Source organism: Neolamprologus multifasciatus, chromosome 4, assembly GCF_963576455.1.
Source record: "Neolamprologus multifasciatus chromosome 4, fNeoMul1.2, whole genome shotgun sequence".
NCBI lineage: Eukaryota > Metazoa > Chordata > Actinopteri > Cichliformes > Cichlidae > Neolamprologus > Neolamprologus multifasciatus.
The window spans coordinates 26313707-26338865 of record NC_140442.1 but is presented as its reverse complement, the minus strand read 5'-3'; the positions used below and the strand labels follow the sequence as shown (position 1 = coordinate 26338865).

The window sequence follows — 25159 nt, the reverse complement described above, 5'->3', positions numbered from 1 at the left end:
ATACGTAACGGCGGTACATGTATTCCGTTACTTCCCAACACTGTATGCAAATCTAAAATCATCCTTTCCAAAGATTTCTCTGGCTCATTTCCAATCACTGAACTCAGCTTATCAAAGCCTGAAAACCCTGAAATTCTTGAAAAAGCTTTTGCAAATTACATACCTCCTTGCAGTCAGGGCATACAGCACATCATATCACAGAATCAGAACTGGTGAAAGTTGCTATTGATCTTCAGACAATAATCTTTTTTATTTTCCTGTCAGATCTTAATGTAGGTTGGAAGACCACTGATGACGTTTTATTCCACACAGGAATGTTTCATTGGGATTAAGGGATATGCCCTACTCTGGTTTAAGTCATATTTCTCTGAAAGATCATAATTTAGTTATGTAAAGAATATCTTTAGCTTTAAAGTTTCACACAGTTCTCTACAAGTACCGGCGCTCATCCATTACTTAGATGGCTATGATAATGTTCTAATTTGGAATAAAGAGGCAGGTGGGATATATCACATGCTGTGAACCCAGAGACCGTGGTCTGTGTCTGAATTCACTTGCTGTTTATTACCTCCGCAGAGGAGGTCATGTAGCGTGTGTGTGTCATTCTGCCAGCTGCAAAATTTGCTTTACATTCACCACAAGTCTTTAAGGTTAACTTAATGATTCATGAGTTAAAAAAAGCCTTATCATTTAGAAAATATTATTCTGAAAAGTGTTGTGTGTACTGTTAACATATAGAAAGAGTTTAGATGAGGGTCACGTGGTACGCCCGCCCAGGATGGCAGCTTAAGTCGGAGCAAAGCTCGTATTCCTCCCAAACTCTCGTAAAAAAATAAGTTAAAGTCCATTGATTTTTTTTTCTTTGGTCTAGGTCCTGCAATTGCAGTGTAATGAGTTAGAAAAGTCATTATTTCACACATACCCAGCCGAGTACCTCGCAAAGGGAAAGCCAACAATTCTCAGGCTACTTCGTTATCCAGAATAGCCGAGTCACTAAATGGAGCTGACGTTAGGAGTTCATCCAAAGATAATGTGGCTGCTGAGTTGACTTGCATAAGATCTATTCTGGAGCTGATAGCTCATGACATGAACGCAGTGAAAGGTGGAATTGAGTCTCTTAATGAAACTGAACAGAATCTCCCGCTTGGAGGAAAAGATGGAGTAAAGATGATTGTTTTCCCAAAGCTCCAGTATAATCTGTTTAAGTTACCTATAATATTTCCACTCAACCTCTTCAAGCTTTATAATACAGTTGTGGAGGGGTATGTGTGGGCAGGCAAAAAACAATCTTTCTTTGGTCCAAAGTACATGCTGTCAAAGATAGTGGTGGATTAGCACTATCCAAGATGGACTGGTACCATTATGCGTTTTCTCTCTCCCAATTAGCTAAGATAAATAACTCTCCTGAGTGGAAGCTGTGCTGGGTAGTGACTGAGGAAAGCCTAGTGACTCCGACATCTTTAGAGGCCTTTTTCTCTCACAGGGGAAGACCAATACTGGCTTTTAAACAAGAGACTTGGTTTAGAGCTCACCAGTTCATTAATACCAATCCTTATCTTACCTCTAAAGCCTCTATTTGGTATAATAAGAAATTATTAATTGGTAAGAAACCGTTTACGTAGGCTAGTGCAGGAATTAAGTTGGGGGATTTATTTGGTAACCAAAGAATCAAACCGTCTAAATTCTGTGGGATCTTCAGAGAGGCACAATCGCCTGTCTAGAGGGGCTGAAGCTGGGCTGGGAGAGAGATTTGGGAATCCAGATTTCAGAGGACAGTTTGAAGAAGATGGTTATATGTTGGTATGGTTGCTCATGCCACACGCAATCACAGCGTATCCAGTACAAATTACTCCACAGAAGCTATTGGACCCCTAGCAAACTATTCAGACTGAATTTAGTTGACAAAGACACCTGCTGGAAGTGTCAGAAATAAGCCGGGACTTTCGTTCATATGCTGTATGCATGTGAAAAAAATGTCCACATGTGCGATGGGATCATTAACCTTTTGAAAGGTCCTTTTCAATTTGATCTCTCGAAGTCTTCCACTTTGTGTGTCCTGAGTCTGTTACCAGATAGCATTAATCTATCTGGAAGACAGAAGCTGTGGGTGCGTCTGGCCGCCATAACAGGGTGCAGGATAATAATGGCACACTGGACGTCATCTAACTCTTGCTGCTTTAAGGAATGGACTGAAAAAAATGGCTTTATATGAACAGAGAGGAGAGAAGATATCTTTGATCAGGTCTGGGGTCCCTTCTTGCACTACATAGAGGATAGGTCTGTTTAGACAGATATTGTGATATGTGTTTTGTATTGGATGTAAACGTTTAGTATACCCAGAAGTCAAGCTCAAGCTAAGTTTATAAACACTCTGTTTTTACTTTTTTAAAATTTTTGTTTGTTTGTGATTTTGTTTTCACTTTTGTGCGATATGGTTTTTTTAAGTACTATTCAAAAAACAGGACAGAGACTTGACTGTATGGGGATAACTATTCCTGTAGTCAATGTTTTTATGTTCTGCTGTCAGACAAAAACATGAATAAAAAAAGAAAAAAGTAATTTATTTAGAATTTAGATTGAAAAAAATCATGTCACATCTGACCTTTGACCTTTTCTCAAAGGCCAGTAGATTAATCTGACGGTTAGTGACAACAATACTATATAAAGCTTTGTAAAATATGTTTAGCACTGCCATTGCTTGTATTGACAATGTCTTGATGCATTCTCAATCATCCAGGAATATAATCATCCATTATATTGACAATATATAGACAAATAGAGAGTGATATATAGGGATTATAAATAATATTCCTAATAATATTAACCCAACCTCAGATAATATTCCTTTGACCTCTTCTTCAAGGTCAAATAAGGTCAAATGTTGAGAGAATGTCTTTTTTATATTTAAAACTTTGCTTTGAATTCTGCTGCCGTTGTTTGTATTGGCAAGACTTTGGAAATGATACTACTAAATGACATGTCTAAATGTCCCACTATGTAGTTGACATCCAAAGATCATGCCACAAACTTGACCTCTAATTTCAAGTCTTCCTTTCTTTCACGTTGGCATTAGAAAAAATGCGTTAAAGAAGAGAAGTAAGAGAAACAGAATGAACTGCCTAGTTAGTTAGAAATATACTGCAGTATAATATTATATAGTAAACTCAAGTTATTCATACCCGATTATTTATAAATTAGAATCTAATATCATCCATTATCTACTCCTTTATAAACTGAACATTTGTCATGTTACCCGTATCTGATATTTACTGCATCACAAACTTCTTAAAGTACACTTAAAAAGAACAAAGAAAACAACATGAATATATACAAAATACAAAATGATTCGCATAAAAGTAAATACTGCAACACATTACAGTGCTGTGTCATTAGTTATTTAACAAAAGTGAGCTAAATTGCGGTAGCAGTGTGTGGAAAAACTAAGCACACGCTTACAGCTTCCATAGGAATTAAAAAGGTAAGTACCGACCAGGTGCTGATAATCAAATGCAGTTGCTTAACTGATCATCAGCTAGTGTGAGCACCTCTATAAAAGCAGGAGTTCTGGCAGTTGTTTGCTGCTCTGTAGCTTTCACGTGTGTGTTAACACAATATCGTATCAATATCTTCCAAACATCAGACCGTGCAATGCTCAGAAAAACTGTCAACCCCCCCCCCCCCAAAAAAAAAACAAACAAAAACCAAACAAACAAAAAAACAAAGGTTATCTCTCAGACTCTACAGGCCTCAGTTAGCATGTTAAATGTTAAAGCTGATGACAGTATAATTAGGAACAGAGTGAAAAGGTGTGACTTATTTCTAAAACGAACAAACACGGTTTAGGTTTGCAAAGCTGCGTCTGAACAAATCACCAGAGTATCCTTTGGACTGACGAGACCAAAGTGGAGATGGCTGGCTATAATGCACAGCGCCATATCTGGCGAAAACCAAACACAGCATATCAGCTCAAACACCTCATTACAAACTGCTCAGTTATTGCTGCTGAAGGTTATTCTACAAGCTATTGAATCATGAAGTATACTTTCCCCACTCTGCCGCTGGATTAGGTTTTGTTAAATAGAATAACACACATGCTGTTGTTCATCTGACGTTGTATTTACCTAATTTTAAGACCTGGTAAGGTCAAGATAATTTATTATGTCTTGAATCAGATATAAACTTTAGAATCGACAAAGGGTTTAACTTGCTTTAACCTCCTAAGACCCGAACTTGTTTGTTTGTTAAAACTGAAATGACCATTTGCAGAATAATTAACAGTGATTTTTATACCAAAGTGATATGAGCTTTTTCCCAATTGGACAACCAAACAAAAGAAAAACAAAACGGTCTGTGTCTCGTGCTCAATTGGGGAACCCGATTATTCCATCTGAGCAGGGCAGGCCACCTATGAAAGAGGCAGGGAAAATATGGGACAGTGCTTTTCTATTATAATGTGAAAGAAGTTGTTTACCATGATGACGTACTGAGGGAGTGGCAGTTTGCACAAGCATCAGCAGAGCGGCTATTCTGTGATATTTCTCAGAACAATAGGACTGCTTCTTGACATTTAAATAGAGCTTTGTTTGTACGCATGCACACATCAAATATATTCCGTCCTTCATTACAAAATCTTCATCACTACATTCGGTAGTCCTACTAAGGTGTCTGTTTATGATGCGTTTGTGATTATAGAGTGGATGGAAACTGTTCATCTGTGAGTGGGGGGTATTTTTATTTCCATTTACAGTTGTTGCTGTTTGCCATGTCCTGTACTTCCTTTCCAAAGGTTTTGGTCTCATGAGTTTTGATTTCTGCTGCATCAGCAGTTCACACTGGTGGTGCCATAAGGATAGCTTCTTGGCAAATTAACACTAATTGAGAACTGTTTAAACTATATGGCCTAACCTGAGTATTGTTGCTGACCGTGTCCACCCATTTATGGCCACAGGGTACCCAAACTTCTGATGGCTGCTAACACACAACGTAACAAAGTTTAAATCACCTCAAACTGGTTTCTGTATATGAAAGCATAATAGGTTTACTTTCAATAAATGGAAAGTTAGTTAGTAGCAAGATGACTGCTCCTGAGACTTTGGCCTCATGTTGCTTACACTGTGACTTTTGTTTTACTTGAAAATCACACAAGCTAATAAAAAAAGATCAAAGAGGGTCAAAAACCACTCACTCAAAATTGTTAAAGAAAGAAGAACAGATCAAAAACACTAGAAAAATGTTCAGTTAAGGCGCAGCAGACGTGAAGACTAAATAAATCTTGGTAGCCTATTGGATGACCTCATATTTCACTCGGAAAACCTGTAATTTCTTTCCTAAGCATCTCATCTCAGTATTTTAATGTGACCAGGAGGATTCTAATGTGCCCCAAGCTAAACGTTTTACTGAAACCATTTTCTAATGTTCAATATTCTTCTGACTCACAGGGTCCACATCCTGTGAAAAGATTTCATAACTAGGTGTCATCTGCATGGTTTTCATGATGCTTCTTACTCCTTATGCACACCCACTCAAAAGCACACACATACACACACCCTGGGTTGCATTATGTAACAGGCACAAACAGCCTGCATATTAATCATGTGTCAAATAGGTGTCATTAAGAAAAAAGAAAGAAATGGCACAAACATGAGTCATAGTGACATATTTTTTACTGATTCACCAGTTAGCCAAAGTGACAGAAGAGAAGAAAAAGTGCATTTTCTTAAAAAAAAAAATAAAAAAAATACAAAAAAAAAATACAAAAAAAAAAAAAAATCACAGGACAAGAAGACAAAGTGAATTTTCCTGAGAAACTGTCACATCAATCTCACATGCTTTCCCATTGGACTCTGTCAAATAAATACTGCTCTCCCGAGCAACGCAGCTAACAGTCGCCTTGAGTGACTAAAACAGAAAAGCCTACATTTGAATTTGTACATGCAGTGTAGACAGACACAACCTACAGACCAGTTATGTTACCTGGTTCGATCAGTTCTGTGATTCTGCCCATAAAAAGCAAATTGCTCCTCTCTGCAAACGTGCCAAAACCACTCTCTTCCAATTTGAATTTAGTTTTGGCGAATAAGCAGGAAGCCAAATGAAGCAAGTAGAAGGGTTGGGAATTAACTTTGTCAGGATGGATAAAAATTTGAATTTTACTGCACTGACAGAGAGCAAACAATAGTTGCTGTGTTTGAGGAGGCCATTTCCAACTAATCAGATAGCTCAGGACTTTAAACTCTAACTTGTAAATGACAAAGAAAACTGAAAATGGTTGTTTGTTTTCCAAGTCACAGACAGAGATACAGGTCTCCTTAACAGTTATGACTCATAGGTCAGTCTAGTGAGTCCATGGTGTAGTGGCTAGCACATTCATCTTATGTGCAAAAGATCACTAAATCAACTCCAGGAGGAGACACAAACCCAGCCTCAGCTGGTCCAAAGCTGCTGTAGTCCTGGTACTGCTCCCAAGGCAAGATATATGCTAGAGTTGCACCAACCTCATATAATATCTGTGCTAAATTAAAACCTGCAGATTCATCAACTTGGAAAATATCAAAGGAGCTGAAAGTACTTTCTTAGTCATTTTGACACGAAAGTCGATTTTACCAGGACCACAGATGCAAGTGGTCAGAATGAGACTTCCAGGGATCGACTCAAACATAGCAATGGTGCTTCGGAAAAGGACTGTGAATTTGAGTTTAGCTATATTTAAATCAGCTGAGGATTTTGCTTTTTAACGAACAAAGCCGAGAAACCAATGAAGTATTTTTGTTCAGAGCAACCCAAATTTTCCTTTTTCATAAAGCTTATAAACTAGGGCTCGTCACAATGAACCATCCCTTAGTTAAGCTGTGATAAACCTAAGCTCCAGGGGGCTTCCCGTGATGCACTATTTTGACCTTTTAGCTCTATGCCATTAGTGTCTTTTGTCCTGTTTCCCACTGGCTGCCCCTCCCTGAGCCTGGTTCTGCTGGAGGTTTCGTCCTGTTAAAAGGGAGTTTTTCCTTCCCACTTTTGCAAAGTGCTTGCTTATATGGGGTCGTCTGATTGCTGGACTTTATATTGACTTTACTATTTAAAGCACCTTAAGGTGACAGCTTTTGGGATTTAGCATTGTATAAATGAAACTGAACTGAATTGTTTAAGGAAACAGAGATCTTCATGGTTACACATGAAAAAATACATTTTTGTTTTTGTATGTTTTCAATATGCCCTTTATGTAACTGCAGGACACTTTCCAGAGCCTACAAAAACATTTATTATTACACGACTGTCTGCTCACGCCAGAGGAAACAAATATGGTTGCTGAAAAAAATTAGCATCCTGAATTGGTTCCCACAGATTGGGGAAATACTACCCGGTGTGTGGGCTGGTCATGGATGTGACCGGTTCTTTTACTTAATCTGTAACCCCAAATAAAAATTAACATGTAACAAAGCACAACTAGCTCAGAAAGCAACAGTTACTAGCAAGCTAGTTAACGAGCCTTGCTAATGTTTACAGCTATGTTTAATCACTTCTTCTTTTTTAATATCGGAAATTGTCCTGAAAAACAAAACAAAAACAGAAAACATATCAAATTAATTCTGACTGATTTTGCCAAGTCTGGTATGTGAATAGTTGCTTGAAATATTTAGGAATCACTCTTTACCAAATGAGGAAATTAGCCTCTGACACAGCATGCGTCCTGCACAGCTGTTAGTCCGAATCACTCCTGCCTTCATCCTCAGCCTGTAAGAACACGGCTGATGTTCATCGCCCTGGACGTGCAAGGCAATACAGACGCGGCAAAGTCTCTCTCTTCACTGGAAGACTTCCTTTGGTCTCGGAGGTGTCCAGCCAGTAATGCTTATGCACCTCAGGTTGCCTGCTTGTCTGGGTGACTCTTTAACTTGTGGAATTTAACACTGTCCAGCTTCTCAAACCTCTTGTCACAGAACTCACAGGTGAAGTTGTAGTGGGCCTCTGGAGTGTGTTTCTTCATGTGCCAGTTCAGAGATGCGCGCTGGCGACACTGGTAGCCACAGATTTCACATCTGACAGATGAAGACGATGACGTGGGTGACAAGATGTATGTGAGAATGTTAATATTTGGGGCCATGTAATAAATTTAGCTCCCAGAGAGACTAGTGACTCAACAATTGCTCCACATTTTAATTCCAATATAAAGCAACAGTGATCTGAACTTCTGAGTGTTTAATTACTAAAAAGAGTAACAATAGGATCTGTTTAAAGCATTAGTAACTTACTGGAGTGGTGTTTCTCCTGTGTGGGTCCGCCTGTGAACCTCCAGGTGATTTTTGCGTTTAAATGACTTTCCACAAGTCTCACAGATAAAATCTCTAACGCCTGTAGGAAGATTCATGTTTACATTTGGAAGTATATGCAGATAACACGCAGGAAATACACAGGGGCGTCTTTTGCGAACTCACCAGAATGGATGATCATGTGGCGATGCAGATGGTTCGACAGGTAGAATTTCTTTCCACAGCCAGGGTGGGGGCAAACCTTTGTCCTTCCTTTCCTGTGAACTAGGTTCACGTGATTCTACAGAGAGCAGACATTTAGATCTCGTGTGTGGAAACAGAAAAAGCTCAAATGCAGAGCACGACTAATTAACTTTACCTGAAAGCTGCTAATTGCTACATAGACTTGACTGCAACCCTCGTACGGACAGTGGAACATCTTGAGCATCCCATCAGCCTCGATCACAGGGCCTCGTCTGCTTCTCTTTGACCTGACATTGCAAAAAGGGGCAGTGGACTGAGTGGCACACTAAGGAGACCAACTTATAACAGTGACCTGATGACAATGGCATTCTCTATTTGCTTTTAAGATGATGTTGAGTACGTAAATCTCAAACCTGCTCAGACTCCTCTGCAGCTGTCTGTCACTGCCCAGCTCCAAAGTGTCAACACTGGGCTGCAGCAGTTGTTTGTCAGTCATACCTGCAGGGAAACGACAAGTAAATTCTTTTAGAGAAAACATAAAGACTCCCATTAGTCAAATCTGAGTGCTGGGAAGAAAATTCAAATCATTTAAGTCAATATCCAAAGTGTAAAGAAAACAAAATGCAAATCAGTGCACATTACACTCAGCTACTCTTTCTTGGTATTAGGTGTTGGCTGGATTTAGTCAGAAACTATCAGACTGGTGCTGCATGTTGCAGGAGAGCAAAAGGGATTCACACAGGTAATCTAGAACTTCCTGTTTTACAAAGTTCATGCCCACTGCGAGCAGTGGCGCTAAAATGCATGTGATTTAGACATATATACACTGGCATGAATTTATATAAATTTATATAAACATAATCAAATATATGCTTATATAACTTGAATTGACACATCTCAGTAGCACGAACATATCATAACATTCAAGTTCTGTGTTTTATTCACATGGAAATCAATGGACGGGATGTTTACATGAAACAGGTATGATTCAAATCTATGTAAATATGCTTCTCTTGAGTTTGCTGACAGTAAATAAACCCAAGACAAAAAGAGGCACTTTATTGCATTTCCAGTGACGTCAGTTATGGACATGTGACAGTCTCTCACAGAGTCAGCCAGCAGACTTAGTGAAGCCGATTACTGTAAGCATCTTTTAAAAGTGGAAATCATTCCCAGAACGGATGTGCTTCCTATTAGAACCTAAACTTTCACAAAATGCTTACAGTTTTCAAGATGCGCACAGTTGAATATTTTAATATTCAACAGCAATATTTAATTGCTGTGTTTTTATTAGGAACTTACAACAACTTACAACTTCAAAACTTCTTCAGAGCTTTTATGCTCATTTTAGCAACAAATGTTACATTTTAAACATAAAACATCAGATAATTTTAGTTATGCTTTATTTATTACAATAAGACTGAACACTTTGAGTATCAAATGATCATCAAAAGACTGACAGATATAGGAATATTTCATTTCAAAGTCCAGGAATTTCGAGTTCCAAAGTAGCACACCTGTCATGGAGTCCTCATCCTCTGCTGTTCTGATTTTCGAGTCAGCCGTGCACACCTGGTTGTAGGTGACGCCCCCGATGACGGTGCAGGTGACTTCCTCCACATTTCTGCCTCCCATGTTGAGTTGGATTCCCTCGGATGCCAGGGCTTCGTAGCTGGGGCCAGTGATGATAATTAACTAGGAACGATGGGAAATGTAGTTTATGAAAAAGAGTAACACACTCCTCCTGCAGTCTTATTTCTGTGAGATACTCGTTTACCTACCTGTGAGCCCTCCAAAGCAGTCCTCTGGTCAGGAATCTCACAGCCGGTCACCACCGTTTGCAGAGTCTGAGGCTCAAACAGTTCGCTCTGCTCTTGGACCTGCATAGTCGGTGGGACTGACAGTTCTGTCTGAGCACTCAGGCGCACTGAGCCACTCAGGCTCTGCGACAGCACCAAGTCCTCATCAGACTTGTCAAGTTCATCAGCTAAGGATGCCGTCATAACGCACTCGTAATCGTGCCTAACAGTCCTGACTTCCTCTTCTCTGAGGTGTTCTTCTTCCCCTCCATCCTTACCTTGCCTCAGATCTTCAGTCTCCTCCTCTTCCTCTGTGGGGACGGAGAGAAAAGCCGCTGTGAGGGAGCCTTGCTGTCGCACCATCTCCACTTCCCAGATAGGCTGTCCTGTCAGTGGAGCATCCTTGGAAGAGGCCAGTACGCTGGCTTCAGGGGTTGGAGCTACAACCTCTTCTACCTGGCTTACAGTTTCCTGATGTTCCTCAGAAACATCCACATTTTCTCCCACGTCTACAAAAAGAAAATGATTAATAAAACGGCAAGTTGGTCATTAAGAAATGTAGGATTTACTGAAGTCTACACAACAAAACAAACACTTACAGTACGATTCTACACACCTTTCAACTGTCTGTGAGCCTCCTTCCTTCTCTTCCGGCTTACTATGTTTTTTGCTTCAGACACGTCTGTTTTGACTGCACACTCTCCCTCGCTGTCCCTGTTCACTCCCTCCTCATGCTCAGAGTCACTTGCCTCCCCCAGAGGTGAGAAAAGGTATTGCACAAACGAGTGGTTGCCTTCACATTGCCAGACTGCAGTGGTGGAGAAGTTGGACTGGGTCTCTAGAGCTCTAAGCTGGGGCTCGTGTGGGCAAGAGTGCGAGTGCTGCTGGTACCAACACACCAGGCTCTGGAGGCTGGACACACATTGCTTCCTGCCTGAGCGTATATGCCGGGTTGCGGGGTGGGGGGCATATGAGATGGATGATGAATGGCAGATTAATTTTTGTTGGATAAACAGTTTATAGAATGAGATTAACCACATGTCAACTAAGACTCAACACGTGCAGTAATAGCGTACATGAAAGTTGATTCCTTAGCAAAGAAGAATAAATATGGAGTCAGTGTAGACATGCATAAAGCAAAAAGATTTAAATTTGGTCACAGTTGGCTTCAAGGTGACCTTTCTGTTTGCAGAAATGCTGCCTATTTTAGATCACTCCATGGAAGTCCTGGTCTAACATAACTCTTGCACTAGACCTCCTCCAATGAGTCAAAACAGCAATGCTTCAAGTACAAGTTCACTTTGGTGAAGCAGGGATGCAAATGTGGCAAGTACTGCAGGTAGTGAAGAACAATATTGCCCTAAGCAGCATGATGGCACAACAAGTGCCAAAGTGCCACAGATCAGGATATTTATTGAAGGATTTCTCCATGCAGCACCACAGAAACGAGCATGCTCCTGCTTGCACTCAGGCTTTGACATGGAAGACATCTTCCAATGTTTGAAAGTGTCTTCTGAGTTGCAGACAGTCTCTAATGACTGGTGAACGTCTGATCAGTCTGACACAGATATGACTGTTTGCTCTATGCCACAGGTTTGAAGTAGATGGATAATTTGCAGATGGAGGGTGCAAGCGTGCAAAACAAGACACCTAGGGTGTGATCTAAGAATAGTAGCAGCACTGAAAGAGGGGCACAAAGAGATCGATCCCCTTGAAAGGGAGACCAGCCGAAATTTAAAGAAGTTCTAGTTGTTTGACTGCTTTGATTACATTTCACATACAATTATGTAATTAATACTATTTTTATTTTTTCATTTTTCATAACATGTTGATAATGTTGAAAACTTGATTTTTAGTTATAAAACGTTAGAAAATGCAGTAACATTTGCGTTCACACTTAAACAATATGAGAAACATTTCATGCATATCTGCTTTAGGATAGGGATTTGTGTTGGGATGTGGCACTGTACTCAAGTTTTATGTTGGAATAAGTAAATAAATACTCACACACTGCTTAAAAAATAATGACAAATGTGTAATAAAATACTCTTTTTATGTTATAACCTCAAAACTGTTCTTCTGGATCTTTGTGAAATTTTGGATCTTTATTGTCTGTGTATTTAACTTGATGCAAGCACTTTTCTCTAGAAAACATTTAGACAAGCTCCAGTTTGATACACCAAATAACTGAGCCGCTTTAAACAGACTTCATTTCCAACCTCAAACCCTACGTGCTTAATTTGGAAATATTTCCATGTAATAATGGCTCCACACACCTCTTTTCTGTTTTGCCGAGACTTCTGGGGTAATCTTCTTCCTACAACACAGAAACACATCATTTGGAAAAAACAGATTAGTCACTACAAACAAACAGTGCTTATCTAAAGTTGAACTTTTGTGCTTTTGATTGCTTTTTATCATACTGTTACAATGGTGGGTACTCGTATTAAAAATGATGTTACAAATTGCAACATTTATTTCAAACCTTCTGTTTGCTATATGCAGCAAATCAGGAAAGAGTTGGCTTAAGGGGAGGGGGAGTGAGAATGAACAGAGGGACTGAACTAGGGCATAAACAAAGATTATTTTTGAACAGTGAATTATGAAAATATACCCTCGTAGAGTCCAGTTATAACAGTAAGTGCCCTTTAAGATGAAAACTAGTACAAATGTGAAGAGCAATGTCTGACAGAAGAAAACAGCTAGTCAATATACCACTCTGGTTAGATAACGTGTCTGCAGCACATTCCTACCCGCAGTATTTCTGCTGGTATTTTTCTCCATAGGTGGAGTTGAGTAGGATGAGATATTCTGCCAGCCCGGCGTCGCTCAGACCGGTCCGCCTGCGGAGATCACTCCACAGCTTGTGCGACTCTCCGAGGTACACCCTCCTGACATCGTACTTCTTTCTGGATTCCAGCCGCCTCTGCGCTCGGTCGGAGTCTGTGAGCCTGGGTCTCCCCCTACAGCGCCTCAAAACACCCTTTCCTTGCTCCCCGGCTTGGTTTGTGTCCAGGGGAGCCTCCACTTCTGCCAGCTGATGCGCCATCTTGGCCATAACAGCTGATGCTTTGATTATCCGACATGCCGGAAGTTGTGTAAGGACTCGCAGGAAACACTGATATCAACGCATTTTGAGCTCGTCTTCCTCGCGCTATAGATTCATAAACTTTGCGTTGGCAATATCTAGTTTTTCCTTTTAAGCTAGGCGAAGACATCGGTGAAATGCTAATAGAAATATGAACCGTGTGGACCGAGCGGAACGTAACAATGGACACAATGCGTTGCATCCGGACTGCAGTAGCACGAACACCATCGTGCACCATGTAAACAAAGGCGGGAAGCTTGAGCCAGAGCATCATTTTTGGTTAGTAAAGTGTTGATTGTGGGATTGTGACACATGGCTGATATTTTGACGCTCGTTTTTCGGACGTTTATGTCACAATCCGATTTAAAGAAGGACGTCAAAGCTATTACTCCGTCACCAATGACCTGCAGCACCCTGGTGGTCGGAGACCACAGCCTCAGCCGCTCCGTGCTGCTTTTGGCTTCCGTCACAGCTGCCGCGGAGATGGGCATAAAAGTGATGTTCTTTACCCAGACTCAGATCCAGAGCCTTCCACCGTCTCTGCAGAGATGTGTTCCCAACCTGAGCCCAGAAAGTCTAAAGGTAGGGGTCGTTTTATGTTTAAACTGTGGCCAAATTCGCAAAAGTTTTTTTTTCACTACTCGTGATAAACAACATTTTAGTAGCCCAGGTCCCTTGTGTGTTAGTGTTTCGAGGGTTGTTGTCATGGAAGTTTTCTCTTCTTCCAACATAGGTGCTTGCATTTTATTTAATTATTTAGTCATTTAGTTGCAGATCATCCAATCTGTGAATGCTATTTACATTTTATAATATGAATATATAAACGTTACAGACCTGTGCAAGTGTTTAAAATGACATTTGAGCAGACATGATACCCCTCTTTTTTTAACTCCCGTTTTTATTGTTATCTGTTAACCTTTTTTGGGTCAGGGAAACAAATAAATATTATAAGAAATTAGGGCTGCCACAAACGATTATTTTGATAGTCGACAAGTCACCGATTATTTTTGCAATTAGTTGACTAATCAGATCATGCATCCATTGTACATAAAACGGACAGCTTATTGCACCAGCATGCATCTGCTCTTATATAATCATAACTAGCTTACAGCTTGAAGTGTTTAAGGTATGTGCTAACTAAAAATAAAGACAAGATGGTAGTTTATCAAATTTTAATTAAATGTGCAGGTTGTTTCGGTGGAGTTTAATAAACTCAGCCGATTTACTCAGGAACAAATAAAATACTGAAAAAAGCCAAACAATAACATTTTTAAGTTATCTAAGTGACTTGTATATCATGTTTAACCTGAGTAGCGAAAGATGGCGGTGGGTTTGAAAACGATTTGCCGGGAGTCCGGTGTTCTCACGGGCTCTAGTGAGCCTTGCCCCCGGCTAGCTATCGAGCTGGTGGGTAAAAGACGTCTCCGACAACGTCGGAGCGCTTTTGAAAATATGTGGTGTCTTGATAAACTGAACAGATATTTGAAGTTTAAATAGCTACATTCTCGCCTGAAAACACGTTAAACGTTTATTTTGTGACCCAGAAAGAATAATAAGAGTAATATTAAAACTAACTAGCTGGGACGCGCTATGAATTCTGGGACACAGCTTCTTCTTCTTCTGGGTTTAACGGCAGCTGGCATCCTTGTACATGCAGTGCTGTCATCTTATGTTTCAGTCCGTTATTACACTCTTAAATCCTACTACTTATTCCTGCGTCTTTTGGGATCTTACAAAGCTTCAAACGACACGTCGACTATTAAATTAGTTGTCGATGATTTTGATAGTCGACATAATCGTGACTAGTCGACTAATCGTGGCAGCCCTATAAGAAATAACTGAGGTCTAGTTTAGGTTGAAAGTATAGCATAGCAGAACGACACCAGCCACTGCCATGGTTACAATTACTGTACGGCTCAATCAAAGCACATAATAATTGAATACACTTTTACAACCATGGATATGGTGCATTATGTTAACTGGTCACTGACTTGTTAATATCTGTGATATCAATATCTTTGATTGCAGTTAGAAAATTAGAAACTCACAAGTAATTGAACAATTGAGCATTTATCACCACATGTCACGTGGAGCTGGATAAAGCAAAAAACACTAGTATTATAATTGTGTTTTAAGCCTTTGTAGATGAAATGGATCAGGTTATGATTATAATACAACACAGGCAACAATGCCATAATAATTTGCTGATCAATTATTAAAATGTCCAAAAAAATTATTGCCTGAAAAGTTACCCAGCAATTAAAACAAAAATGTAATTGTAGCCCCAGATTTAAAAAGTATTTTAGGTGTGATAAAATTAGGTGGTTAAATCAATAATCTACCATGATTTATTTAGCTTTTCATTTTTTGTGTGTTTATGTATTTATCATTATTATTGTTGTTGTTGTTATTATTAATAATCTATTTATTTATATATTTCTTGTCAAAGAAAATCAAGTTTTCCTATCCCAGGACAGTGGAGGAACTCCTCCAGCAGGTGGCCAGCCTTCATGAGCCTACCAACACGTCCCCCACACCTCCTTCACTCATCATAGTCGACAGACTGGAGAGCTTCCTGTGTGGTCCTGGGGGCAGCAGCCAAAGTGGATTTCACCCTGGGGAGAAGTCTTGCGCTGCGCACATTGCTGCGCTGTTGTGTGACACTGCTGCCTTTCTCACGCAAGTCCTGGAACAGCGGGGTTCAAGTTCAGCCCCCTGCCGCATTATTGCCTCTTTCTTGTCGGAGGTGAACGCTGGTGGGGATCCATCTGCAACAGATCCTATCCTTGATGTACTTGACCGCTATTTCCAGGTACGCTGTACTCTGGACCAGGACAGCAGCTATGAAGCTACAGCAGCTGCTGTACAGGAAGTGTGGCACATTTACCTTTCCGGGAGAGGAATCACAGACCCTTCTTTTACTGAAGACTATAACGACAGGCCAGGTGTAGCCCAAGAGTGGAAGCTCTTCATTTTTCCTGATGGTTTAATGGAGTTTAAGTTGGTCTGAGAGAAATCTTGTGTAGAGACGGTAGTCACAGCTACATTACAGTGTCACAGGATTATCAAAAAATGGAGGGAAAAAGCTCTTCCTTTCAGATATCAGGTAAAAGGACCATAACAGCTGTAGCAGTACAATATTTAATGAGTTTGAATTTTAAATGACATGAAGGTCAATCAAAAACATTAACAGTCTTTACAAAGACGTTTAAGGAATGTGAATGTCTTAAACTAAACAGTGGTTTTCCAACATTTTTGGCTGAGAGTGCCTTAATAACAAGACAAAATGACACAGAGCAAAAAGTCTCTAAAACACATTGTAAATTCTAATAAACACACAGTGTAATGCTTTTCTGTTTGTCTTTCTTTTATCATAATTTGTGAAACTCGAGACTTCAGTAGCTGATATCACATTCAAATAAATTACAAAATGAAAAAGTTTCTCTTATTATGTATATTTAAGCATAAAGAAATACACATTGGGGAGTTCCCCCTAGTAAAGAGCTAGATCCTGTTTGTAGGGGAAAAGACAACTTTATTATAGAAAAGCTCTCGCAAACTAACTGTGAAAGCTAGCGAGTTGTCAGTTTTTGCGCTATAAAATTTGTTTTCCTGCCATATCACACTTTGCTGGACTAAAATAATTCAACAGTGTTGAGAATCGTGCTTTTAGAGTAACTACAATTTCAGTTGCTAGATATTTTGAAGCAACAAAATCAAACAAGGATGTGCAAAAGTATGGAAATCAATTTTTTGGAGTGATTGATGAAAATGGAAATTGGCTTAAAATGTCCCCACGCCCTGCATTAGTAGTGGTTACTAGATTTCTTTTACTTCAAGATCCAAGGTTTTCTTGGAAATGGCAGCAATTTACAGATTTGATCATCCTCTCAAACAATTGTGATAAAAACAGAAAACAAAAACTGTATTATTATGTACAAGTACAGTGAGTTTCACACTTGGATATGATCCAAAATATTCAAAAGTTCTTAAAATTTAAAAAACCTCAAATGAACACCTGCAAATAACATATTAAAAATATATATTACTTATCAAAAGCAAAGCCAAAATGCAGGAGCAGTATAGAAAGACTGAGTACACCTGTCACTTAAAGCTCAAGAACTGAGATCAATTCAATTATATTTTTATAGCGTCAAATCACAACAAGATTGCCTCAAGGCCCTTTATATTGTGAGGTAAAGACCCTACAATAATACAATGGAGGTTCCATTAACTGAAAGAGGGCATGCTTTTTCATAACTGCAGATGGCTGCCAGATTTGCCATAATTATTTTTAAAAAGACAGAGAGCGTTATAGATTTTAGCAAATGTTAGCCAAGCTAAGTTTATTTGTCGTTTTGGAATAATATACACTTGATGCTGAGTAATCTGAGTTTGAAAAAAAAAAAAGAACTTTCTTTTTCACAGCAGTGATGATGAAAAATTAAGTAACAACAGCTGTGATGACGAGCTTGTTCTTGCACAAAGCCTTAATTAATATTATCATCAAAAACCTGCTCTGGCAGAGTTTTTTTCCAGGCCTTCATTCAGTATTTAGTGGTGAGCTGAACAAAAGTATACATAGATATTAATAACTGCTATATGTATGATGATGTTTGTACAAAGTTTCTTCTGGTAATTGGATGATTGAGTAGGTGCTATTTCACAGTTTAATGTCGGTAATGATACAATTTATCAAGTTTTACTTTACAACAATGTAAAAAATGTGAAAGTCGCATTACTTCTAACAAGAAGACATAAAAGCTAGAGGCAAACTCCTACTGCTTTGTTCACCTAAAATTCTGTTATGCTGCACGGAAAGCATTATATAGAGAATGCTGCTCTAACCAAGCAGCATGAACTGCTGCAAGTTCATTTTTGTCTGTGTAGCTTTTGTGATGTGTGAATTAGGGTGCTAAATTGTGCCTCATGCTGAGAAATATAAAAGCTCTATCAGCTGAAAATTATAAAATTTAGTTAAAGCAGTACATTTATTCTATACCTTAAACATGATATGAAAACAAAAGTATGCTATCAATTAATAAGGAGAATGGTGTTAGCGGTGCCAAGTTTGTACTTCTTGCTCCTTTGCACCTCTGTCAACCTACAGGTTTTTTAACACTATTACAACACTTACTTAACACTTACTTTTGTGCAGTCTTTCACAAGAATACCCCGTATTCATTAAATGCTATAAAAGGAAAACTGCTATTATATTGGCAATATGTTATGAATAACTACTTCCTTATTTACCATCAATGAGCAGTAATTAGATAGCAAATTAATTATTTTTGTAGTATATGGTGCAGACTGCAGCATCAGAAAGTGCTTTATAATGACTAATAAAGAACCAGTCTGCTACCAGTATGCATGCTAATAAGAAACCTGTTAATGGTCAATATGTATGCCTTAACATGAAGCTTTACAAAATTCTTCATGGTGGAGAAACTCAAGAAGTACAATCCCTCAGTGTCCTGTACAGAGTTCTTTAGCTTACACTGTGGTGTCAGTCACCTCCCCAGTTACTTTCGAAACAGTTGATGGGAAGCCATGTTGCCTTGGGTGAATATCCAAATTCCCTTACAGAGTATGTTTTAAAACAGTTTAGCTTCCTCTCAGCCATCACCATGGACAGGGTACTGCCTCACCAAGAACGGTTTCCTGTGAGCAGGGATCGCGTTCTTGTACTCGTTAGTGTAGACAGGCACTTTTCCATTTTCATCAACTCTGCTCATGGGGCTATAGTCCATTGAGACCCCAGAGTCTGCCACTGCCATGTAGGTGTACCCGGGGCCCTTGGCCATCCAGGCATGGTTTGGGTACTCAAAACTGGACTGGGAAGAAATGCAACCTGATCCAGAGCTTTGAGGCGCTGATCCCAGGTCAGAGTGAGATTCACACAATGCTGTATTTCCAGAGGGAAAAAGAGCCTCAAGGGGCAAGGCTTCCTCAAGGTTGCTATCCACGGGCTCATCGTCACTGTTGTTGTTGGCACTGAGGGTGACGTAGGTGTCTTGAGACTCCAGCAGAGAAGACTGCGAGCAGGGAACCTGGTGCTGGTGGAGTGCCCGCAAGCGGTCCAGTAACCAGTGGTGGTGCGGTGCGGCTCTTTCCCCATCTGTCTCGCCATCTAAATTGTCTTTTACCAACAGTGCTCTTTCTTCAACCCCATTCCTCAATTCCCTGCCCTCATTCCTGACTGCACTCAAAGCTCTAGAGGCCTTGGGTGGCAGAGGTGGAGAGGGCAGTGAGGGGCATAGGCTCAGTTCTGAGAGTACTTCCAGAGAAGAGGGGCATTCTTCTGAGTAGATGAAAGCTGGCGTCAGCCACAAACCTCCATTGGTTTGCCCTAACCACTCCTATAGAAAAAGACATAAAGAATATGATGGTGTTGATGTGAGCATGTTACATTAAGCTCAAAGTGTCATTGTGCCAGGCTAAGGCTCAGTCTGCATGGCTGTAGACTCTTAATATTTTTCTTACCTGAAAGTTCCCACCATAAATGGTAAAAAGACCCTGAAATTTGCTGTCAGGAGTTGGAATAGCTGGCCAAATCTTCTTTATAAGGAACCTAGAAAAGGAACAGACTCTTAAGATATATTTCACAACTTGTGTTTTCTGTTATTGCTACTTAAAATTCTTGAAGGACATTTTTTGAGACCAGACAGTAAGCAATCTGTTTGTGTGGGCCAGGCTTACTGACCTATGATGGGACAGGAGCATAGCAAGACACAGGACAATGAAGATGAAAGAGATGATGAGCGTCAGGGAGATGATGAGTGGATCAAATTCTAGGGGAGGAACAGAATGATCAATGTGTGTTAGATCTCTGAATACGGTAAACAAAAAAGAAACATGGCATCATTTAGTCCCTTTCATGAGTTGCCAGTGCTTTTGGGGGTACATAATACATTTTTGTTATGCATTTTGATGTGAATAACCACCTGCAGGAAGAGTTTCCATGAACACTGGGTCACTCCAGGCACTCCAGTAGCCATTGTAGCTAACTCCATCCAATTTTACACGGACTTGAACCTTGTACTTTCTACTGGACTGCAGGCCTCTCAAGATATATTCTGAGCATGCCCGGGCCACTTCAACCTGCAAAAAAGCCCCAAAAAGTCCATGTGCGGCCATCATTAAACCTGCTGCTCAGAGTTTAACGTTCAAATGGGTGAGGCTGCTTTACCTGCCCGATGTGGCTGTCAGCCAGAGAATAGAAGACCTCATACATCATGCTGTCATCCATGTACTTCAGAGGAGGTGGCACCCAGCTGACATTCAGCTGGCCTTGCTGACCTGTGCTGCTCACTGTTACATTAGCAGGAGGATCCAGAAGAACTGCACACAGACATAGAGTTGCATAGCAGTTAAGGGAAGAGTCTCACTTTGAAACACTTCCCCTCAATCGATAGGTACCTTGATGTAATGCTGCATGCATACTTAGTAGAAATGGGCAGATGATGGCAGTTATTTCAACCTACAGTACACAATTTTGTTTTTAGGCACTCAGCAGGTGCATAGTCCCTTTAACCGTCACTTTGAACCATGTTCGTGCAGAATGTAAGGCACAAATACTTAAAAACGTATTTAAAAAGCATTAATCTAGTGCTAAGCTTTGCAGAATTTGTTGGCAGGAGCACCGTTTGCAGGAAAAAAAAACATCACTTACAGACGAGTTCGATGAGGAGGCTGCGATTGTGTATCAGTATTCCCTCCCGATGAACTTGGATGTCCATTTGGACAAACATCTGAATTCGGTTCAGATGGCATACAAACAGCATTTTCCCACCTGCTGCAGGGACGGCACTGAGGGGGCACCTGCTGCTGTTTTCATTTCTGCTCAGGATAGAGGAAAATGGGAACATTGTGATGGTAATATTGTATTTTAGTTTTTGTTTTGTAAACAAATCAAGCATTTGGATTATTTTTTTAATAATAGGCTCTGGAACTGAAGCTGTGAAAAAAACCCTGAAAGTATAAGGGGTATCTCCTGAAACCACCCAAATCCACTAACCCTGAAATACTTTCATTGTAGGTTGTGTAATATGAAAAAGAGATAAAAGGAAAAATCACCACATAGACTCATTTTATCTAATAATGAGTGTGACTTACTGGTAGGTGTATGTAAAGGAGTACTGATGCACAGAGCCAGCTCTCTCCTCATCTTCCTCCCAGAAGCACGTGAAGTCCTTCCTCCCTTCAGCAAAGCATTTGGGGGTTTCTGGTTCTTCTTTCAGGAGAATGGACACTGAGGGTGGCAAATTGGAAATGTGAGAGCACTATGTGAAATGGCATGATAGGAGCACACTAACGCCTTCCTGAAAAGTTCCAGAAAAAAACAAAACCAAAAGATGCCTTACCTTTCTCCTCGAAATCTCGAGCGTCTTGGAGGGTGGAACCCGCTCGCGCGACGCAGGCTATCACGCAAAGTGCCAACAGTCTACTCAGAATCTCACATGTCATCATGTCTTCTCGGGGAACAGAACGACCTCGGCCCTCTATTGTCCACCTGCATCACCGGAAAACAACCTGCCACAAACACATCTGCCGCAGCTCTCTCCTCGCTTGTTTTGTGTTTCGATACCATGCATAGCGCAGCGCGGTTATTACGCGCCTGCTCGTGAGCGATAAGGTGCTTATACGCCGAGCTGTTTACTTTCTCCTTGAGTGAGAACAGAAGAGGTGGGGCAAATAAAGTCTTTCAGAAGTTTTTGGCATGGTGGGCGGGAATCACGCGCTCATTGATGTTTACAACATGTTTGCGATGTCTGAGATCTGTTTTGCGTAAAGGCGCGCAGATAGAGAGTTCGATCGATAGCTAGATAGATGGATATTTAGATGGATAGATAGATAACACTCCTTTTTGAGGAAATGGTGCGCAAACACTGACTGGCCCGAGGAGGTGGTCTGTCCCCTGCTGTCTCCTGGGACAGTTTAATTCCTGCATGTGCTCATGTAACAGAAACCGCTGAGTACCCACTCACACTCTGTACGAAGCAGGCCTAAACGGTTCCTTATCTACTCACTGCACCCCCGTGTTTTCTTGGTTTGGCTAGTATTATCAGAGGTGCAGACAGCCCTGTTTCTTCACCCAAGATAAGTAGTCTCAGCCCATCCCCGTCAGTTTAAATGCAATTCAGCACGTCTTTACATCACTTACAAAGGGCAGTATAATGACTGTGAGATGGGCACCGACGTAAGAGCTACGTTTTGTTTAAATAATGACACATTTGCATACATTTGCTCACTTCAGTTTCACATCCCTTCCAGTCAGCTAAGTGAGAATTCTGTTTAGAAGCAGAGGCCTCCCTTGCATAGGGAAGGGAAGTTGTGTCTTATGGCAGGAAGAAGACATCTGTATTGTTGCGGAGGACAAGGACAGAATGTGGTTTCTCTGTTTCTTCAGATAAAACAGATGTTTGGGGTTAGGATGTGTGATTCCTGGTCATAAATTAAACCTTAGATGTAGCCATGACCGCAAAGACACGTGTACAGGTTTCCGAACTCATTTATGAGATGAACAGACTATTGTGCTCTCCCCTCTTTTTTGTAGTGAATATATTCTTTATTTTCATAAACAGATTTCTACATCTGTCCTTGTTTATAAGATGCACTTTTTTCTTTCCAAACAATGGGTTCACCCTGCACATTCAGAAAATATAGTAAACAGCACAAAGGATCTAATCTCCCATCTTTTAGAAAGCTATCAATCAGGAATGTAAGACATTAAAATACATATGCCATAAGCATAAGAAAGAAAGAACATCTCTAGGACTAGAGATGAGGTTCAAACAGGTTTGAACCTCAGCTTTTAAGCTGAGGTTCAAACCTGTTTGCACAAGAGTGTCTGAGCACAATGGCAGATACCTGCTGAACTAAAATGTGATATCAGTGGACAGAGCAGAACAGCATGTTTCAAGCAGCAGTCCCCATCAGAAGCTCAGTAAGAGAAACATGATTTTTGCATGCCATATACACTGCATTTAATACACTGCAAAACTGCATGATATAATACAAATAGTGTTATGAATTACTGATCTTGCACACAACTTCCCTATTTTAGACCCCTGCATCAAAGCGCAGCATGCCACAGACACGTGATATGATAACATCTAATACCTGTCAAACTATATCACTATTCAGCAGCACATGCTGACACAAGCGATAAGTGGCCGCAGGCTCGTACAGTAGCAGGGAGTGGGCTGACCAGCAGTTAGCAGTGTGAGGCTGCTATCGCTGTACAGAGGCTATGGTTAATACTAACTGATAGTCAACAGTCTGCACATGGATGGTAATAATAAAAATAAAAAGATTTAAAAACAAAACAAAACAACAACACACAATTCTTGTATTCCCATCCCTGATTTGTGGTGAAATCCAAAAGACGCTCCAAATTTCAATCTTTCCCATCAGGATGACGTTTTCAGGAGGGTCAAACTGACCTTTCAACGCTGAAATCTTGTCCAAACAGCAGGAACAAAACAAGATGTATAAAATACAATTATGTGGAGTCATTCTAAAACTGCATTTTATTCACATTGATTTATAACAGTAACGGGGAATAAAGTGATGCTCTGCACCGGCTCACTGTTCCTCCTGATAGTTGCAACAGCACGGTTGGTGTCCGGACTTATCGTCCTCACAGATCAGTGGTTGTCCCCCTTTCTGGGCACAAACACACGTAATGTGCTGCACTTCTTGAAAACAGTCGTATCAGTAACAAACAAAGGGAAAAAAAGATAATTTAACACATTGTAACTGCTCACCTACTAAACACAGTGCCATGCTACAGTTAAGGGAGCAGTATGTGTGTGTTTGTGTGTGTGAGACAGAAGGCGTTAAAGAAAAGAGTGGCACAATGGGGTGACTGAGGACATGTCACATCAAGGGCTTGCTGACACTTGTACATCACACTGTGTGGCAGACCTGACATTTAGTAAACAGCAAGAGGAAGAGGTGAAGGGAAGCTCTAGACTGGTCACACGTGTTTGTACAGTAGTTATTACGCTTTTACTGCAGCTGATTTACTATATTCTGAGTGGGGAAAAAATCAGCATGTTTTGAATATGAAGTTTAGTATATCAATGTCTTTATACTTGACTAAGTTAACCAGCTCTAGGCAGTAGCTTTATTTACCATATGCAGCAGTGGTACTTTTTTTTTTACTCCTGACAAGAAAGCAAAGTTCTTGTCAAACTTGCCCTTGAGGGTTGGCAATGCTGAAAACTTTCAGCACGCTGTGCAAGACTCATTCATGTTTCCTCCCTTTAATCAGTCCCTAGAGCATCCTGGACAAGACTCATCAAGCACAAAACGTCTTGGACCTGCTAAAATCCATCAGAAATCAATACTTTAATAAATATTAGACCAAAGAGAAGTCCTATTGGAACATGACATTACTGGTTTCTACAGTATAACATATTTAAACAGTTCATCAATCAAATCAAAATTTTCAAGATAAACTGATAGCTAGCTTGTTGCTGTATATAAAAATATTTGTCTAAGAAAACTGAATGCACTGAATAAATGTTTCACTAGATTTCACGTGGTAGTTAATGGCGCTACAGCAGTCAAAGAGGTGTATGTGGCGGCTTAAAGTCTGCAGGCTTAAAGTCTCCCTTAAGAGAAAGAAAGCGACAGAGTGGGTCTCTTCGAAGAAAAGACAGGTCTGAGGAGGAGGAGGAGGAGGATGTGCTGAAGATTATCTGTGCTGTGTGGATGGGGCAGAGCTCGGTATGGCTCAAGTGAAAGGGGAGGTGCGGCACTTTTCATGGTTGAGGCACAGACAAGTTATTCTTCAGTGTGTGTGTGTGTGTGTGTGT

General features: G+C 40.3%; 3 protein-coding genes across 3 annotated transcripts; 1 reads left to right on the top strand and 2 right to left on the bottom strand.

Moving 5' to 3' along the window:
• Window positions 1–5736: 5736 nt before the first annotated feature.
• On the bottom strand, window positions 5737–13304 carry znf653 (zinc finger protein 653). Its single transcript, XM_085155831.1, has 10 exons — window positions 13000–13304; window positions 12523–12563; window positions 10863–11180; window positions 10229–10755; window positions 9965–10142; window positions 8861–8945; window positions 8623–8734; window positions 8430–8544; window positions 8247–8346; window positions 5737–8033 (listed from the first exon to the last, which is right to left on the bottom strand). The coding sequence occupies exons 1-10, from the start codon at window positions 13302–13304 to the stop codon at window positions 7856–7858; spliced, it is 1959 nt and encodes a 652-aa protein (XP_085011957.1). The 3' UTR covers window positions 5737–7855.
• Window positions 13305–13644: 340 nt separating this feature from the next.
• Window positions 13645–17720, top strand: swsap1 (SWIM-type zinc finger 7 associated protein 1). The gene is made up of 2 exons (XM_085155851.1): window positions 13645–13916; window positions 15784–17720. Exons 1-2 carry the CDS (start codon window positions 13647–13649, stop codon window positions 16342–16344), a joined length of 831 nt encoding a protein of 276 aa, XP_085011977.1. The 5' UTR covers window positions 13645–13646; the 3' UTR covers window positions 16345–17720.
• epor (erythropoietin receptor) lies at window positions 16460–21812 on the bottom strand. The gene is made up of 8 exons (XM_085155833.1): window positions 21698–21812; window positions 21450–21585; window positions 21007–21173; window positions 20524–20675; window positions 20279–20435; window positions 20038–20125; window positions 19818–19905; window positions 16460–19693 (listed from the first exon to the last, which is right to left on the bottom strand). Exons 1-8 carry the CDS (start codon window positions 21801–21803, stop codon window positions 18950–18952), a joined length of 1638 nt encoding a protein of 545 aa, XP_085011959.1. The 5' UTR covers window positions 21804–21812; the 3' UTR covers window positions 16460–18949.
• Between the last annotated feature and the right edge of the window lie 3347 nt (window positions 21813–25159).

Excerpts from the sequence above, each read along its gene's own strand:
- znf653 (XM_085155831.1), bottom strand. The coding sequence starts at position 13,304 with ATGGCCAAGATGGCGCATCAGCTGGCAGAAGTGGAGGCTCCCCTGGAC. Across the intron at positions 10,756-10,862 it reads GGCTCACAGACAGTTGAAAG|ACGTGGGAGAAAATGTGGAT; the intron begins GTGTGTAGAATC and ends TTCTTTTTGTAG. Across the intron at positions 8,347-8,429 it reads CCACATGATCATCCATTCTG|GCGTTAGAGATTTTATCTGT; the intron begins GTGAGTTCGCAA and ends ATCTTCCTACAG.
- swsap1 (XM_085155851.1), top strand. The coding sequence starts at position 13,647 with ATGGCTGATATTTTGACGCTCGTTTTTCGGACGTTTATGTCACAATCC. Across the intron at positions 13,917-15,783 it reads TGAGCCCAGAAAGTCTAAAG|AAAATCAAGTTTTCCTATCC; the intron begins GTAGGGGTCGTT and ends TTCTTGTCAAAG.
- epor (XM_085155833.1), bottom strand. The coding sequence starts at position 21,803 with ATGATGACATGTGAGATTCTGAGTAGACTGTTGGCACTTTGCGTGATA. Across the intron at positions 21,586-21,697 it reads TCGAGATTTCGAGGAGAAAG|TGTCCATTCTCCTGAAAGAA; the intron begins GTAAGGCATCTT and ends TGCCACCCTCAG. Across the intron at positions 20,436-20,523 it reads CTGACAGCCACATCGGGCAG|GTTGAAGTGGCCCGGGCATG; the intron begins GTAAAGCAGCCT and ends GCTTTTTTGCAG.